The sequence below is a fragment of the Embiotoca jacksoni genome, unplaced genomic scaffold (assembly GCF_022577435.1).
Source record: "Embiotoca jacksoni isolate LCO1_2020_lvr unplaced genomic scaffold, fEmbJac1.0.p SCAF_1, whole genome shotgun sequence".
Lineage (NCBI taxonomy): Eukaryota > Metazoa > Chordata > Actinopteri > Embiotocidae > Embiotoca > Embiotoca jacksoni.
The window spans coordinates 12,971,299-12,990,746 of NW_027185229.1; the positions used below are offsets into that span (position 1 = coordinate 12,971,299).

General features: G+C 41.4%; 1 protein-coding gene and 1 non-coding gene across 2 annotated transcripts; both read left to right on the forward strand.

The window, feature by feature from the left end:
- The first annotated feature begins 956 nt into the window (after positions 1-956).
- Positions 957-19,447, forward strand: LOC138212200 (casein kinase II subunit alpha). Its single transcript, XM_069172525.1, has 13 exons — positions 957-1,150; positions 5,626-5,924; positions 6,023-6,134; positions 6,224-6,325; positions 9,896-9,946; positions 10,236-10,295; positions 10,618-10,701; positions 11,594-11,704; positions 13,870-13,971; positions 14,742-14,842; positions 16,575-16,723; positions 16,846-16,935; positions 17,806-19,447. The coding sequence occupies exons 2-13, from the start codon at positions 5,824-5,826 to the stop codon at positions 17,922-17,924; spliced, it is 1,182 nt and encodes a 393-aa protein (XP_069028626.1). The 5' UTR covers positions 957-1,150; positions 5,626-5,823; the 3' UTR covers positions 17,925-19,447.
- LOC138203604 (small nucleolar RNA SNORA57) lies at positions 9,995-10,131 on the forward strand. Its single transcript, XR_011178732.1, has one exon. It is a non-coding gene; the product is annotated as a small nucleolar RNA SNORA57 (small nucleolar RNA).
- Position 19,448: the final 1 nt, after the last annotated feature.

A 19,448-nucleotide genomic window follows, 5' to 3' on the forward strand; every position in this document is an offset into this window, starting at 1 on the left:
TCAACAAAACCGAGCGATCTCATGAGAGCAACTGAAGTGAAATCGTCAGGCACCGTCTTCATAACCCAGTCGGATGTCAATGTTTCTATTGAGTCCTATTAACCTAACACATGTTTGTCATAAATCCTACACAACACACATCTTTCATGAACCCTATTCACCATCAGCTGCTGTTTCCCCGACGTAGTGACACCACCACCTGCTGCAGGGACAGCGGAGCACTTTCTCCAAAAGATTCCTCCAGCTCCGCTGTCACAAGGACAGATACAGGAGATCATTCCTGAAACAGGAGATCATTCCTGATCCATGAGATCATTCCTGCCGACCGCAATAAGACTGTACAATAACTCACCTCTGGCAAAATACATCACACAACAATAACACTGTTGTCTGTGTTCTTGGTTGTTTGTATATAATATATATATATATATATACTGTACTGTATATACTGTGCATTTTATATTTTATATTTAATATTTTTACTGCCATTTTACTGCTATTTTATTGCTTTCTATTATTCTATTATTATCTTATTGCTTCCTGTATGCTGCTGTAGCGAAAAAAAAAATTCCCCTCAGGGATTAATAAAGTAACTACCTAAACCTAACCTAACCTAAAAAGGTGTCATCGGTCTGAATGACCCGCTGACATCAGCCGACACACAAACCGGCACTTTAAACTGTGAATTACACGCAATCAATACTCCAATAAACTAACATTCAAATATCAACATTCAATCAAAACTGAATTACACAGATACAGTTAAGTATAAATCAATAGGTGAGTACACAAATACATTTTACGCAGACGAGCACGCAAAGAAAATAAATAAATAAATAAGGATCCCGCCACCGTCGGTGTTTTTTTTTTTTTTTGGGGGGGGGGACTCCCATGCACCGTGACACCGGTGTCACCCCGTCCAGCTGGTCCGCGGCTTCGCAGACACTTGACCCTCGACGGACCCCGTCGCATCACTCGGGGACGTCGGTCAGCCATATTGTCTCTGATACAGCAGAAATCACACACACACACACACACACACGCGGGGTAACAGGCAACACCGGCGACGGAGGGAGGCGAGGGCCGCTGGGTTTACGAGACTTTTTTTTTTTCCGAGCATTTCGTGATCGAGGGATTTGATCCGAGGGGGGTAAGTACCCGCCCCGTGTCGTGTCTCCTCCCCCCGTCGAAAGGACCAAACTCCCCCCTCGACCTTGTCTGAGGGGGGAAACAGCGCAGCGCTAACACGTGTAGCTCCGCTCAGACCAGCAGGCTAACAACCAGGGCCCCGATAAGTTACTCACACCTTCACGTTGAAAGACATTTCAGTTTTAGGGGTTGGTTGGTGGGGGGGGAGACATTTAACGACCTAATAAAAACCCGCTTTCGGCATCGGGAGGGCCGCGTGGCTGCTTTATCCAACTACTGGAGACAGATGTGGACGACTGGTGGAGCTCGTTGTGAAAGTTGAATTAAGTGTTAATTGTTCAATTAAAGTTAACTGAGGCGTTGACCGGGTGTCGCCAAATAAAAGGGAGTTTCGGATTATTATTATTATTATTATTATTATTATTATTATATAGCGAGTGTGTTGCAGGCGTTGCTTTTTCAGGACGCGTTGTCGACTAACCAGGAAATAAAACATTCACGGATGTCCTCGTCTTGAATTGAAATGTCCGCGTTGTCTTTTGAGGCACGAGACACAATAAAGTCGGTTTTGCTACGTCCCTTTCATTATTCGTCCTCATTTCGAAAAACCATTCAGTTTCTAACCACACACACACACACACACTGTAAAAAATAAATAATAATAAATAAATTTTAAAAAGTTGTGTGTACGTTTCCACCGGAGCTTTGATCGGTCACCACAGATGTCTCGGGCCTCGGGACACGTTGACTGCGTGTCCTGCTCCTTCCCTCTGCCATGCTGCACGTGTGCGTTTGTCCACACTGGTGTTTTAAGTGTAACTGGAGACAAGAGACAAGAGACAAGAGACCAAGACTCACTCAACCGTTCAGTGTACAATAATAACCACGTGCTTCTGCTCTTCTTTGTATGCATATCTTGTTTTGATTTAATTTGTGGTATACATACACAAATATTATTATTATTATTATTTATTTATTTTTTTGGCATTTCAGCTTTAGAGCAGCTTGTAGTTCAACTGTAACATGTTGAGGATCGACTCTAATAAAAGTCAGCGAAATAAATGGTTGTTCAGCCACATCCTGCGTGGAGGAATGCTGTGTGGTACACACCTTTGCGGTTACGCCCCGTTTCCACCTGGCATCATCGTCCCGAGGCGTCCTGAGGCGTCCCGAGGCGTCCTGAGGCGTCCTGCTCTACGAAGCAGGTTATGTTCAAGATTTCGGATCAAAAACGTCCCGCCTACCGATCAATCCATTGTTTTCTGAAATACGTCGTCACCGATCACAGTAGATCCCGCAGAGCTCGGTGCGCTGAGTGAAACGGTCCTCTGTGGAGGGCGGTGTGTTCAGAGACTTGTCTAACATCTGTGTCTTTCCTCTGATTTTTATGAGACATAGATTCTTTTTTATTATTTTTTTTTACTGATATATTACATCCTACAGCAGAAAGTGGCTGAAGCATTAAAGCCCTGTCGGCGTACTTGTCCTGTTTTTATATTCGTTTCTTATTCGCCCCTCAGCCCGGTCTGAAATGATAAGACTACAACTGTCATACACGTCATGAAAATACATCTAAAAACACTGTAAGACGCCGGGCCTTCGGGGTCCTTTTCAGAATCAGACTAATGTTGGCTCGCGACTTTGTTTCAGGTAAATGGTGGGTTGTATTGTGGCTGTAGTTGCAAGTTCTGACCAGATAAGGAGGGAGCTTGTTTTTAAAAGCTTTAAACCACTCCACCGTGAACCCATGCGGGCCTGTCGATTTTCGCCACTGTGTATTAAAGCCGTTGCTTCTAATATTTCCTGTTCTTTTGTTTGTGCAGGTCATTTAATTGGAGAAATTTTGAATTTTAGAATTTTTCCCTCCTGGATCTCTCATCCCTGCTATATAGTGTTGTCATTTTGTTTCTGGTTGAGTCGGCGAGCCAAATATTTACTGGCTTTATTTCCATGTTCATACAGTCGTTGCTTTTGATCAAATAAAGATCTAGACGCTTCCCCATTCAGAATTGAATTTAGTGCTCCTCTAAATAGTTTGTACTTTGATGAGATTTGTTTTAGTTGGACTACACTTATGGGCCAGCTCTGCCTTTTTTTTTTTTTTTATTCTTTTTTTTTTTTATTTCCAATTCATTTTGCTTCTGCGGCAGAGCTTTTTCCGGTGCGACATATATGACAGTGAATCCCAATGAAACTCCAGATTTGTCACTTTCTTTTAAGTTACTCGTCAGTGAGGAGATATGATGGAAAACGCCACCTCTGTGTACCAGCTATAGCTTCACTCGCATTCATCTCCGAGATGTGTATAGATCCTGTACTGCATGTTTTTACTTTGCTTTTACTTATCTGTGGCAGCACAAAAAAAGTAATCGATATGTGAATAAGAAATATGCGGATTGAAGTAAAACGTGACCGATGGGTTCAGATTCCTCCCTTCATTTATCAGATTTATATCATCTAACATTTTACCTAGTAAAGCACCTGCATCTGTTTTTGTACACGTGTCTGCTGGAGACCTGTCCCAACGGGTTGTCCCGACAACGATTAAAATCACCACCCAGCACTGTGAATGAGGATCTCTGTTCCTCTATTTCTGCTGCTACTGTAGTCCAAAATGACAGAGATTGTGAATTTGGTGCGTAAATATGAAGTCACTTGTGTGCCATGCATCGACCATGGACAAGAACGTACGTGCCCTCAAGAGTCGCTTTCACATTTACCGAGTACCTCGTGTATTATGACAGCGACTCCTCCGCTATTGGAGGAAAATGATGAGTGGCAAGCCTGGCCTAACCAGTCTCGCTTAAGTTTCATGTGCTCCTTATCTACTAATTGGGTTTCTTGTAAGAAAGCTATCCGTACCCTGTCTTTTTTTGAGAAGGCTTGATATTTTATTCCACTTAATTGGATGATGGATCCCTTTTACATTAAATGTACAAAATGTAATGCTGTCTATCCCTGAAATGTTCGACTTCTTTCTTTTGTCACAGAGAAATGCTGTCCTCTTAGAGACCCCCCCCCCCCGGGGGGGCGCTCTGGACATATGTTGCGTGACCTTAGCCGACTTAGTTCAAATGAATAGTCCCTTCTGGTGGTGGGGTACAGAACAGAACATTTGACAACACTGAATAACAAAAACAAACTCAAACACATAAATTGACATTACAAGGGTACACGTGAGGCCTCTTGCTCGCGACCATTTTACCCTCTTTTCCTGACATACAAACACCAGTAGGATGAAACGGAGCTTCCGAGACTCCCTATTGTAAAAGAAGCATTTTTCAGGTAGAGCAACTCTTATACTCCACAACCTTTGAAGTTTCTTCCCAATCTTAATCAGGCTTAATCAGTCAATGCAGGATATAATAACCGTGGGTCAGTTTCCTTAAACATAGCGATATAGATTAGCAAACTAACTCGTTCCACTGAGTTTCAACATGTAGAAAGAAAAAAAAAAAAAAAAAAAGTGCTACTTGTTGCAGGGGTTCAGCCGTCGGGTACAGCTCCGGGTTTGACGGTGAGCTTGCTAACATTAGCATCCTTGCGACTTTCAGTAGGTGCAGGTAGGGTGTATTTTAAAAATGCTGATATCCTGGTCTGGTTTTCAGCAATTTTGAAGTTGAGATTTGTCCATTGATAGCGTACTATAGGCTGTTTCTGTTCCTGTTCTTGTGCTTATTTACTTTCATGTTTTTTGGGATGTGCTCATTTGCATATCGAGTGGGGAAATGAGATCTGATCACAAGTGGTCACTCGAGATGCAGATACATACTAATACCAGGAGTGGACAGATAGCTTAAAGCTGGCCGCTTGTGATTTGATGAGGACTGCTTGATAATATGCCGGGTGTGCACACAGTCAAATTCTTGTAAAGTTAGCTGCCGGTACTGAGTCGTAAACATTGGTGTTACTTCTATTGAAACATTGAAATATTTTGTCACACTAAAATACGAACCCTCTTATTATTCTTTTCTTCAGTAATGCAAAGAACCTGGAAATAGTATGGGGAAGATAACATTTTTTTATTTTATGCATAATCAGCTGGCTGCTGGGTGAAGACTGACAATGGGAGGATCAGAAAACCACAGTTCAAATCCATTAACTATAAGCCATTATTTACTTGCGCAATAACCGATTAAATATCTTATATAATCTTCGTTGTCTTGCATTCTCTTTCTGGGACAGCTGAACAATAGTTTTCCCGTTTTGGTCGTTTTTCATCAGCCACCTCAGTGTCCTCTTTACTATCAACGGATGATTTTGCCATCAGACGGGCAGAGTAAACGAGATGAATAATGCATTAAGGAATGCCAAACATTCACTTCTGTGCTGATCGGTGGCTTTTTTGCACATCACTGTGATAGATAAAGACACTTCAGACACGTGCTTGTAGAAACTGCCACGGTGATGTGGGGGGTGTGAATCAAGAATTCAATTTCTCTAATCCCCTGTTTTCTGTCCCACCTTCTTTGTCAGCTATCCCACCGTGCTCCTGGTGGCCCCTCCCCCCGTCCTCAGGTAAAGCCTCCCCCCCCAAACCCCTTTCCCTGTTGGGATCAACCCCCATTATCCCCTACCTTCCCTCATTTTCCCCCCTCCCATCCATTGCCCCTGCACTCCAACCATCCTCCACTGCAGTAAGATCTCCCCACCATCTTTGCCAAGCTGTCGGACATGTCAGGACCCGTGCCGAGCCGGGCCCGAGTGTACACTGAGGTCAACACTCACCGGCCAAGGGAGTACTGGGACTATGAGTCCCATGTAGTTGAATGGGGGTAAGTACTTTGTTGAGCTTCACACAACACTTCAACATGTTTTGTTTTTTTGGTCAAATCTACATGCTAGACTTTTGATCATGGTTTTTCTTTTCCAGGAACCAGGATGACTTTCAATTGGTGCGGAAGTTAGGACGTGGCAAGTACAGTGAAGTCTTTGAGGCAATAAACATCACCAATAATGAAAAGGTGGTGGTGAAGATACTCAAGGTATATCTATACAAAGATTTAGACAGTACCTGCAGTTGAATAATTTGAGGTCCCATTTGACTAACTTTGTCTATTCCTTCTCCCATAAGCCTGTGAAGAAAAAGAAAATCAAGCGCGAGATCAAGATTCTGGAAAACCTACGTGGTGGTCCTAACATAATCTCCCTAATAGATATTGTCAAAGACCCTGTTGTAAGTACCACATATTACTGTGCATTAACATTTGATTATATATATTTAGTATAGTTTGTGTTTACCTTTTATTAATCTGTATGTTGCTGTCCTAAAATAACACTACTGTACCAATAGCGTGATGGGCCTTAACCACCTGTGCCACCTTATCGATTTTGCTTGGGAAATATGTATCTGTAAGTACTTGGTCAACTATGACTAGATCGACATATGTTTGCAGTTATACGAATATGCTATGTCAGCCTCTCCAAAAAAAATTGAACAATACGATAGCGCAGTGCCATCATAGTCCTTTTTAATTGACAAAATTTAAATTTAAATTCATGGTTTGATTGATAGAAACCCTTGTTTCATGCTCGACTATAGTTAGTACTCGGCATTAAGTTTTTCCCACAATGTTTATCATGACAATAAAACCTAACTAATCACAACTGGACCGAAGACACGAACGAAAGTGCTGTTTCAAGCTTAAGCATCTCCTCAACACTGCAAAAGTCAGAGAGACTGAGGGAAACAAAGACCATCTAGAACCACCAATTAACCTAAGGTGCATGTTTTTTGGATGTTGGGAGGAAGCCGGAGCACCCGGAGAGAACCCACGCAAGCACAGGGAGAACATGCAAACTCCAAACAGAAAGGCCCAGGACCGGATTCGAACCCGGAACCTTTTTGCTGTGAGGCGACAACGCTAACCACTGCACCACTGTGCCTCCCTACATGTCCCATGAACATGTCAGTAGTCAGTACCTCCAGGAAATCAACATCTTGTCATCACAATAATAACACAGATTTAGGCAACATCTGCAATATTTGCGAGAGCTCGCAATTTGGCAAAATTCTGGCGAATTTTCCATAAAAAACACAGAAGCTCCAAATAACTCCTCCATTTACAATCGGCACAGCTCTGCTTTCTCTCCTCTCATCAGCAAAACAAACTCAATGCTAACTAACTGGGAAAAGCAGAAGTGGCGGGGTTTGTGGGAAATGTCATCTCACAATTGGAATGAGGACTACTGTATGTTAAATTAGTCCTATACACACTTAAAGTTGTAAGAGACTGCACTTTGTTTTTGAGCATACAGTATGTCTTGAATTAATATTAAACAGCCTCTAAACCTTCTATTTTGACAACAGCTTTAACCTTTTGTGTTCTATATTAGAACTTTTTACGTTCAATAAGTAAAAGATCATAACTAAAATATTTCTGTGATGTGCAGCATGGTTATTATCAATAGAAGTTATTACATATTAACCTTTATGAGGTAGTAGCAAAAATGACATCAATAAAAAAAACACTGCAAAATGTAGCTTTTTTTTTTTTTTTATTGCAACCTCAAAAAAAATTCTAAATCCAAGAAGGACTGACTAGTAGTGACAAGCTAGAGTGTTTGATGGTTATTTGTTGCCACTTTGAAAGGAAACCACAGTGAAACCAACAGCATACAAATGCTTCTTTTTCACGAGTATTCTTGTCATAAGCAATTTGTCAGCAGAAATGTAATCAGAAAGATATACAAGCCCCCAAAAGTTTTTTCTGAAACAATATTTTTTTTATTATCTCAGTAGTTACATAACCTCGTCGTATTTTTGTGTAACTTTTGCATCATCTTGAAAGTATGTTTGCGTTACCTCTCAATACATTTTGCATTACAGGAAGTGTCGTTATACTTCTGATCTATATAAACCGTTATGTTGGTTCCATCCAGTTACACTGCATATCCCGAAACTCTGCACATATAACAGAAAGAAGAGATGATGTGACACTTAATGTGATCCATTCATCGATCATCTTAAAAGGCTGATCTCCGGCAATGCTCTACCTGGATGTGACGGCCGCAGTTGTGTCTGGATATATGGCTATTGTTTGGACTTCTGTTTGTTTGTGAAGTTAAGTCTACAGTGCTATGAGTACTATTTGAACCTGCAGTGCTTCTGTGTAGGGATGGCTATTTCAAACAAAACTACTATAAATCGCAAGTTAAGGGGCTTTACTCTATTTACATCATTGTAAATCAAATCCATTTTTAAGGCAAGCAAGGCAGTTTCAAGACATCATAGGCTCTCACAACTTGTGATTTTTAGAAGCTGATTGAACATAGTATTATATGGTTAATAAATAACTAGAGAAAGTTGCTTTGTAGAGGTTGCTGTACTTCACACTGTAAACGACTGTGTCTGTGGGTTGAGTCAGAGACTCAAAGTCAGAAACGATAACATTTTTCATTCATGTATCTTTCAAATGTTTTGTAAATGAGTGTTTAATTTTAAATGTCAGCGTAATTGTAACAGATTGCTTTCAAATGGTCTGTCAAAACATCTCAAATATTACCATGGTGGTTTGTTATACATCTAATCTTTTGTAGTTAGCTCACTTCCATGCTACTGAGGTCACTGAGAAATCAACTCCTTCTCCTGGAAGCCACTTTCAGCCATGCTTGTGGTTGCTTCGCGTTGGGTTATGCATGTACATTTGTCATACTGATATGACGCATAACAGTATAACGCCATACCAGCACAAATCAGACTATTGCCATTATGACAATTAGGGGTGCCATGATATACCGATATTGATGATAACCACGATATCACAAAATGAAACATTGATACTGTGTTAAATACAGTTGTAATCATTCCCGTCCCTCCAGCTGACTGCTGAAGTCTAAAATATAGTGAAAATGGTTAATAGTTTTTAGCATTGGCTCAGAAAACCATTGCCTGTGAACACAGCTTCTCACTGCATCCACAAATGCAGGTTACAATTCTACGATGCAAAGAAGAAACCATATTTTTTTTTATAAATGATCAGGAAACTCTGCCACCTTCTCTGGCCCTGTGCTCATTTAAGATGGACTGAGGCGAAGTGGAAAACTGTCTTGTGGTGTGACAGATCAAAACCGAATGCCTGTTTTCAAGGTTAGGAGTGTGAGTGAATTTGAACATACTGCATAAAATAAGCTTGATTTTTAATGTAATTTGTTGTTTATCTCCCTTACACTCATGTAAACCGAACATCTTTCAATATTTATCTATTTATTTCGTAATCTTTTAATATTTGTAATGAAGATATTTGTGTGCTCTCCAAAGGCATCTTGCACAAGATGCAGAGCATGGCAGAATTGACCAGAGTACTAGAGCGCTAGATTTTGTTCTTGATTTTTTTTTTTTTATTGGCAACATGCCAGAACTAAATGGATAACACATTTTTTTTTTTTTTTTTTTTTTTTTTTTTTTTTTTGTGTTCACTTTTCAGTCATAGCTACATATGTCCTTTGTTGATCCCTTACTCTGGAAATTTGCAAGCATTAAATAATCATGATCTGCAGTCAAAGTTTTTATGAGCAGCTGGTAAAATAAAGTGCCAATAAAAAATGATGGCTGTGGGTATAAAGGAATTCTGTATATTGTAGTTTTTGCTGTTGCAAAAAAAGTAATTTAGATGTCATAATAAAAGCTTTTATAGTTTGGATGTATTTGATTAGGGTACCTTTAAAAAAAATGCTTTAACAGGGCTTGAAATTTAGTTTTTAAAAGCTGTACGAACTCTAAATACACAACCTTTGTCTTTTACAGTCGCGGACACCCGCCTTGGTGTTTGAACATGTAAACAACACAGACTTCAAGGTAGGACCTAAACTTTGTTTTTACTCTATACCACATTGTTGTTTAAGACCTCCTCCCTTGGCATACAAGTTTTTTTTTCTCATACGCGTGTGTACGTGATGGAGGAATATAAAAGTCCAGTGATATGTCTTTGATTCCAGAAAGTCAACCGTCCTCTAGTTCTATCCTCAATTACTGTGACAGAGTAATCACTTCGTGCGGCTGGATGTGATTGTCCACAAATGACTGCTCTCTGCTCATCGAAGGACATTAACATAGAGCACTTAATGACTTTGTTTTCGGTCTCCAGCAACTCTACCAGACTCTGACAGACTATGACATCAGGTTCTACATGTATGAGATCCTCAAGGTGAGTCCTCCATGGTCCGGGTGCCACTCACTTCATAATATGTAACCCGTAAACATCCTGAAGGTGATGAAGCGTGAAGTCCTGAAACAACACTGTTCATGCCGTGGAAAATGGTTTGTTTTTCTTCAATTAAAATTGTTTTTCACTTTTTTTTGTACATGCTTTGGTACTCTGGCGTTACTATGCCATTATTTTTTTCCACCCACATTATGCGTGTTGTCTAGGAGGCACCATCTTGTTACCTGGTTGCTGTTTTGGAATTGCTGAAAAGGAAAAAACTGTCAATATTGAATATATAAAGTACCTTTGCTCTTGTCCGCAGGCCCTGGACTACTGCCACAGCATGGGAATCATGCATAGAGATGTGAAGCCGCATAATGTAATGATTGATCATGAGCACCGCAAGGTGAGCAAGAAACTCAAACTCGGCATCTGATTAAATGTAACTTTTCGTCAAGTTTCATCATTAATCCGATGTTATACCTTCTGTTTGGCTCTTATGTCTCTACTTTTGTCCTTCGGTTCTTGTTCGTCATTCTATGCTTGAACCAGTGTTTCCTGCGGGCTGATAATTTACTTGTAGTTATAATATTGCATTATTAGATGTCAAAAACTGTTTTTGTTTCAAAAGTGTCTGGAATTCGTTTGAGAAGAGTGAAATAGCTACTTTGCAACTGGAGATCCTGTTACCGTGGGTTACTGATACAGGCGAACACTGGGTCAGTATTTATATATGTGCACAGTAGGTTTTAATAAATAACCTAGACACCCCCCCCCCCCCCTCACACACCTCATAAACAAATACAAACACAAGTAGCCGTGCGCTGTTAATTCTGCCCGGCTGAGAGCACACGCTGCACAACCTGGTCCAGACCTTTGTGGTATTTTGGTCCTCTCAGTATTCTCTATGTGAGACATTTGTCCCAGATCCCTACTGTGGATTCAAAGGAAAGGAGAATAATCAGTTAACCAAGCAACTGTGTTGCCTCTCTTCCCGGCACCATTCCCTGACCCACTGTTCTCCCTTCTGCAGCCGACATGCAGATCATGCCTGCTACCAAAGTGTTCGAATGTAACTTGTACCTAAGATTGAGGGAGGGTGGGGGGATTTTAATCCACCTGGGCAGGTTTAAATCCACCTGTGCAGCCAGCTAAAGTATACATGGGGAAATGCTGCTGGAATGCATAAACTGAATAAAATGTGACGAATGAGCAAATGTAATTTTCCCCTTGTTGTGTGTGCGTATTAATGCACGCTCTGTTTGTCAGTGCTAATTGCTTAATTTCTTTGTCTTTAGTTGCGCCTTATTGACTGGGGTCTAGCTGAGTTTTACCACCCCGGACAAGAGTACAACGTCAGAGTTGCCTCTCGCTACTTTAAAGGACCCGAGCTCTTGGTGGACTATCAGGTATGGCTGTGGAGTAACATGCTTCAAGTTAACTTGGCGTGTTTATGTGGGTCCCGTTTTGTCTCATCTGTCCAAAGGAAGTTCTCACAGAAGCATTGTGGCTTTTCAATTTGCATTTCAGCAAATTCAAGTTGTTTTGTTTTTTGTTTTTTTAAATCTTTTCTTTCAAAGGTGGAGTCCTCCGAGGTTGTATTTCATTAGAGTCCGGTGCACTGAAAAAGCAATGCAAGTTGTTACGAGTACCAACAAATGAATCCAAAACTGTAATAAGTAAAGTTATTCACACTGCGCTTTATTACAAAGAATTTATATTTATATTGTGCCTTTTAAAAATTCCAAGCACGTGCACAACAACAACGGTAACGGCAGAAGCAGTCGTGATTTTTGAATGTTTTGGAACAACCAGCAAAGAGACTGAACGTTTGAATTCATTTCAACACGGTACATTGAATCTTAAGCCTAATAGCATTCGGGTCTATGCCACGTCACCGCGATAGCCTAGCTCGTAACCAGGAAATCGGGCCTATTTAGACACGTTATGGCTAATTACGGTATCTCAAATCACCCCCGTCGGTTGCAGGCTACGTGCTGGTAGGGCTGGTCGCAAGGCTCCAGTTTTAGTTGGCAATAATGTCTCGATATCATTTCCCAAATCCCTGTCTGTTTGTCCTTCGCATATCTCGACACCCGTTCGTCCCGCTTGCGAGACGTGCGACGCTTTCGATATTAATAATAATGTCAAATTTGTTGCGTTTGTGGATCGTTTCAGTTCCGCGAAGCAGCGGGCGCGCCACCCTTACTTGTGACATTTGGTGAGTCGGCAACAAAGAAGATTTAAGAACGCGATTTTTACATTTGTGATTATTTTGGCGGGCCCTGTTGAAACTGTGACAGTGCGTCGGGGGAAACACTGGATTTTTTTTTTTTTTATCGTCATCGGGTTCTGTGGTTTTATATTGTACACGCTGCGCCCTCTTAACAGGCTCTGCTCTTTGGTAATCCGCTCGAAGCTCCGCCTCATCGCCCTACAGCGGATATTTTGTACCGACCCACCGGATGGGCGCCCCGTCGTTCAAACCCGGGGCTGCGATAACGTCCCGCCTTTCCTGCCACAGTTGGGAGCCTCCAGACGGCGGCTGAATGACGTGCGTGGATTTTAGCAAACCGATTCTCCACACGTCCAAAAGACGTCTCAACTTTCCTGCGCAAAGATATATGCCCTTACAGCGGTGCTGAAAATGGCATCACAACTGCGCTTAAGTCAGCAGAGTCCACCTAACTTTCATCACGTTTTTTTTTTTTTTTTACTTCTTATTCTTTTCTTTTTTTTTACTTCAATTTAATATATGGTTTGTGTTTTTAGTTTGCTAATCCTGTCATACACGCTGTATACATTTTGTGTGTACCCCAACCACTTTCATTGATTGTACAAAGGTTTTGCGAGACAAGTCACAGCAACGTGTATGATTTCAGAGACGGATTATTGACATTTACATTTGCTGCTGGGTCGTATTTGCACTCGCTGCCTTGTGATAAAATGTAAAAAGTGTTGTTTATAACATTAATAAGAACAGAAAAACCACATGTATGCATAGTTGATATATTTGATTGGCACTTGTAACTGCTTTGCGGTCTATTCTTAATGTATACGTTCATATTTTCAATAACGCACTATGTTAGGGGGTTCCTTGTACAATTCACAGAATCAATTCTCAGAGTCTGTTACATATCTTAGCAAAATAGGTACTATAACTGAAATATCCCTAACTGAATTGATACCGAGTTAAATTGAATTGATTCAGAAATTGAATCGGTACCTTGTGAATCAGAATTGATTTGACTTGGGAAATCGGTGGCAATACCCAGCCCTCGAGCCTCAAGTGGATTTACCAAGAGCAAAGCCTGTTAGAGGGCGACACACACGTACTCATAGAACTGGAGTTACACCCAGTAATGCAAAACTGCATCCTAACTGCTTTTCTTTTTTCTTTTTTTCTTTTTTTTCATTAATGCTCATTTAATACTATCTGGCTAGATTACAGGGATTGCATCTCAGATATTAAATTGTTCTCCTTTCATGCTGTTTGTGCTCGTTCTCACTCTTCCACTGTGTGTGTGTGTGTGTGTGTGTGTGTGTGTGTGTGTGTGTGTTGTTGTTTTTTTAGATGTATGACTACAGCCTGGATATGTGGAGCCTGGGCTGTATGCTCGCGAGCATGATCTTCAGAAAGGAGCCCTTCTTCCATGGTCATGACAACTATGACCAGGTAAACAAAACAGCGTTTTTTGTTTTTGAGGCTTAATTTCTACTTAATGACTTAATGATTACTTTCAGATGAACCGGCAGAAAACTAATAAAAAAGGAAGGACTTAAGACACTATTATAACTTATGTAAAAAAAAAAAAATGTATTGGCTCGTTTATAAAGTGGGAAGCTTTTTAGGGCCAACCCCTAGCGGCCCTCAGTGGTATTGCACTTTATGGCACTTTGGCACAGGCCAAATTCTTCAGACCCGGAAGCCACGTTCACTTTTATACACAGTCTGGATACACAACATGCCGCATGTCTGGCATGGCTTTGAAAGGTGGTGAGTGTGGTTGCAGGGAGAGTCCACCCTGTTTTGGGCAGCGCCTTTATTAGGAAACCACGGATACCCAGCATCTTAACTGATGGCCACTTGCACGGAATTTGGAAATCATAAATGCGCCAGAATCCCTCCCATGCGGTCATGCATTGCCCTAGTTCATATCGTGTCACCCCATCTTGACCGGATCTTCTCCATACTCTCTTATCTCTCGGACTCTCTCCCTCACAGAGTCGCAATTGCTCACGGTGTCGCACTCTCTCCCTTTCTCGCGTTCACCACCACAACACACATTTTTTTTTTGTGTGTGTTTATTAGACTTTGGTGCTGTGGAAGAAACACATTTTTCTGTAACAAAACTTGTCTGGTAGCAGTGTATTTTTGTGCATTTTGTAAAGGCAAATGCCCAAAGGCATTGAACCACTGTTTGCTCTATGCTTGCTGTCCTGTAGCTGGTGAGAATAGCCAAGGTTCTGGGGACAGAAGACCTCTACGACTATATTGACAAATACAACATTGAGCTGGAACCTCGCTTCAATGACATTCTGGGAAGGTAAGAGCCGTTTCTGAGACCACATGATAATGGTGGTATCTTCTCTCTATTGGCTTTTGTTTTGTTTTGCTTTTTTTTTGGTAAATATTTGAAGCGTTTATGTTGGAGAAAAAGAACTAGCTACAATCCTATGAGATAGTTCATTCAATTATCTGTCTAAAAGATCATTTTCTACAGTGTATACTGACGTCAGAATTCAATGTTTTCATCCCCAAGCGTGGACAATAGCCATAACCAGCGGCATTATGTTGTGTAAATTGTCCACCCGTCTTTTTCTGTGAACGTGATCTCAAGAATACCTTGAGGGAAATTCATCAAACATGGCAAAAAGTTTTTATTTGGTGCCAAGGCTGAACTGATAAGATTTTGTGGCTCATAGGTAAAGGTCACTGTGAACCCAATTCAACAATTTTAATGAATGTGTTATCTCAGGAACTCCCGGAGGGAATTTCTACAAATGTGGCACAATCGTTCACTTGGCCTCAAGGAGGAACTGAATTGTTTGGTGGTCAAAAGTCAAAGTTTAAGATCAATCTGACCTCATATCCCTGTCATCTGTCCGTCCCATTCTCGTAAATGCTACATCTCAAGAACGCCCGAAGGGACTTTCTTCAAACTTGGGGGGGGGGGGGGGGGGGGGGGGGGGGACATTCACGTGTTATCAACAATGAACTGATAAGATTTTTAGTAGTTACGGTCGCTGTGACCTCAGATTGACCCATGCTCGCGAATGCGATATCTCACGAATGTCTTGAGGGACCTTCTTCAAATTTGGCAGAAATGTTCGTTTGGACCTATTTGCCTGCTGCGTTTATGTGAACGCAATATCTCAGGTTGTCAAAAGGTCACTGTGAGTTCACAACCGTGACGGTAATGTCTCAGGAATGCCTTCAGGGGATCTCTTTCAAATTTGGCACGAACATTTACTTGGACTCAAGGACAGACTGATTACACTTTGGGGCTCAATGGTTTAGGTCACTGTCATGTGTTGATCCATGCTCACGAGCATTAGGTCTGGGGAATGCATGGAGGGAATGTCTTTAAATTTGGCACAAATGTTCACTCGACCTCAACAATGAAGTGATTACATTTTAGTGGTCAGAGGTCCCAGCCACTATGACCTCACATCTTTTCCATTCTTGTGAACACAATATCTCAGGAATTCCTAAAGGGACCTTCTTCAAATTTGGCAGACACATTCAACTGGACTCACGGATGAAGTGAATAGATTTTGGTGAATCTAAGGTCAGTGGTCAAGTTCAAAATGACCTCACGACCATCCTATTCGAAAGTCCCATTCTTATCATTGTGATATCTCAGAAATACGTGAAGGGAGGGCCATAACTTAATAATTCATAGGTCAGGAATGAAAACATTTCACACAGATGTCTATTAGGACAAAATTATTGTTATTCTTTTTTTTGTCTGTTATTTAATACCACAACTGAGGAGCAGAAGGGGAGATTGTGACCATATTTCACTTTTATGACAAATATGGAATTTGTGACATTACCCCTGGGTGTCCATTTAGAAATTGTGGTGATTGCATAGATCTTTTGTGCTGTCAGAGTTGAAGTTGTGTGGGAAGCATCCACGTTTTAGAATGAACATTTTACATATGTTTGGACATATGTAGATGTTAAGATGTGCAACTTAAGTGGTCAGTGGAGGCATACTAACTGCTAGGTGGTATTTCTAGTTTTTGGTCATTTATTACATTTCTGCCCTACAGGCATTCTCGTAAGCGATGGGAGCGGTTTGTCCACAGTGAGAACCAGCATCTGGTCAGCCCCGAGGCTCTGGATTTTCTAGACAAGCTGCTACGCTATGACCACCAGGCCCGACTGACCGCCCGCGAGGCCATGGATCACCCTTACTTCTGTAAGCCCTCATCATTCGTTTTTTTTTCACCAGTTTATAACAATGAAATTACAATCTGTTCATGCCATGAAAGAAGTAAGTGATTTATTGTGTTGTTGTTGTTGTTGTTGTTGTTCCTACAGTCCCCATTGTGAAAGATCAGTCTCGTGTGGCTGGATCAGCCAACCTGCCCAGTGGGAACCCGGCTGTTAGCACAACCAACATGATCACTGGTAAGAACATGCCATGAAGCCATTATACTGCAGGCTCAAAGGATATCTACAACAACAAAAACAAAAACAAAAAAGGGAAAACACAAAATGAGGGGAGTGAAAGGAAAGCTGAAGGCTCTGCCTCCCATTCTACTTTTGGAATTCTAGGAACCACAAAGCAGGCCAGCGGTCTGAGAGCGAAGGGCTTTATTGGAATGATAGTTGTTAAACTTTCAGATAAGATGGAGCCTGGTCATGAAGAGCTTTGTAGGTCAGCAGGAGAAACTTCTATTACTTCTTCTGTACTTCTATTCTTGATTTTATCAAAAGCTAACGGAGAGAAGTTGAAATAGGAGAAATGTGATCTCTCTCGCTAAATCCTGTCAATACTCTCGTTGCAGCATTTTGGAATAACTGCAGGGTTTTTAATGAGTAATTTGGACATAGAAAAGCCACCTGAGTCTAATAAGAAATGAAATGGAGAACTGAGGCTGTCCTCGTCCACGTCCATACGAGCGTTTAAGTCACCCATTATAATCACGTTATCTCTACTGAGCACTAAGTCAGATAAAAAGTTGGAGAAATCAGTTAAAAAAAAAAAAAAAAAATGTTTTTATGTGTCATTTCCTGTTTGAGTATAAGAGACAGAGTAAGACTTTCAAAAATGATTTATAACAACGTTTAGGTCCGGGGGTTGATTGTTAAGCTTAAATGGGAGATTTGCTGCGACTCCTTTTTTTTTTTTTTTTTGCCCAGAATCTGGAGGAATGTGATAAATTGAACCCGTGACGCGTTCCTCTTCCTGAAGGTGTAAATGCTACGCGCGATCGGCTCAGAATGAAATGGACTGAATATTGTCTCGTGTTCGATGGTGTCCTCTCCCCGCCTCAGGTATCTCTGCCTTGCCAGCTTCCACTGCCCTCGGCCCTCTCACCGGCTCACCGGCCCTGTCTGCAACCACCAACGCCCTGAGCGCCCCGGTGCCCCCAGCTGTCGGCGCCCCACAGTGACAACCCCAACCAGATCTGCACTTAACAACCCCCTCCTCCTCCTCCTCCTCCTCCTCCCCCTCCCCCCTTTTCTCCTCAATCTCTCCCACTTCCGCCGCTACCCGGCCCGGACGGGGGAGAGGGGCGCGACGAGACCAGTGCCACTCTCGCCTTTCTTACCGAATCCAGATTGGTAGTCTCTTTTTTTTTTTTTTTTTTTTATACGCGACTCTCCCCGTTTTGTTGTCCGTCGATTTGTTTTCTAATCAAAAAAACGTTTCAAGAATACTGGATGAGGAGATGATCACCGTGAAGTGGTTTGAACTCTTTCGAGTGTTGTGCTATGATCTCTGAAGAAATGGGGCGGGGGGGGGTTACGATTCATTCAGGTTCTCAAAAGAAATGGATTCTTAAACATGCTGCTTTCCAGTTCCTTGAATTACTTCAAGTTGCTTCGCTTGAATTGCTTCGAGACATAACCAAAGTTTACTTACCTGCGTTTTTTTTTCCCCACCGGGCACGGGTCTCGTCACGCCGCGACGCATGTGCACCGCCGTTCGGGTTCGGTTCCGTCCTCCGCATGGCTTCATACCCCGACGGGAGCATTTTTGGAAGCATAGAATTGTTTTTTTGTTTTTTTTCATGCTTTGGTTATTTTCCTTTGATTTTTTTTTGTTGTTTTTTTGTGTGTGCTTCTTGCGTGGGTAAAATGTTGTTAAATTATCTTTTTTTTTTTTGGTCATTATAATTTCCTACTTTGTCCTGCAGCGTACAGACAAAGTTAAGACAGCTCGCTGTGCTTTAGTTGTTTAAGAAAACATAATTCTCACAATGTATTTTTGTAACCATTTCATATACCGTGCCTCGGGCGGGAGGAGAAACGCATTTCTTGTCCTTCTTCAAAGCCTCGGGGCGGGGGAGACAAGGATCTGTACAAGGTTTTTTATTTAAAAAAAAAAAAAAAAAAATCGACCGGGTGCTTTTCGCTTTCCTTTGTCTGACTTCCTGCTCGTCCGATCCGCTCCGTTCCAACTTGTTGCGATATTCCAACTGGAAAATAGCTTTTACTCGGTGGGAAGAAAAGACCGACCAAACCTAGTTTTTGTTCTGTGGGAGTTGCAGACGGAGATGCTCGTAATGCGGGATGAAAATGTGTCATGAATAAGACGCGAAGGAACAATCTCCTGGAGGTCACCGTTAAAGTGTTGAGGGAAAGTCTTAGTTCATTTAAAACTGTAAGTAACGTGGGGAAGATTTTTAAGGAGCCTTATTTTTCCAGCACATTGCAGGAAGCGGTGATGATAAATAGCACTTGAAGGGTAGTTTCCCCTCCATTGTTTTAGTGCCAGAGTTTGAAAGTGTAAGTTTTAGACCCTGCTGTATATAAATGTCCTTTTCTTTTTTTTTTTTTCAAACCCCGAAAATGCAAAATCAGACCGTGTATACATTGACCTGGGAACTAAGTCCCTACATCACTGTATATATTTTTATGTCCTTATCTAGAAGAATATTTGTGTAAATAAACACGTTTTATTTATCAGTTAC

Bases quoted from the DNA above. Each gene is read 5' to 3' on its own strand.
- LOC138212200 (XM_069172525.1), top strand. From the start codon at position 5,824: ATGTCAGGACCCGTGCCGAGCCGGGCCCGAGTGTACACTGAGGTCAAC. The intron at 6,326-9,895 runs GTAAGTACCACA...TGTCTTTTACAG, and splicing joins ATATTGTCAAAGACCCTGTT to TCGCGGACACCCGCCTTGGT. The intron at 16,724-16,845 runs GTAAGCCCTCAT...TTGTTCCTACAG, and splicing joins CATGGATCACCCTTACTTCT to TCCCCATTGTGAAAGATCAG.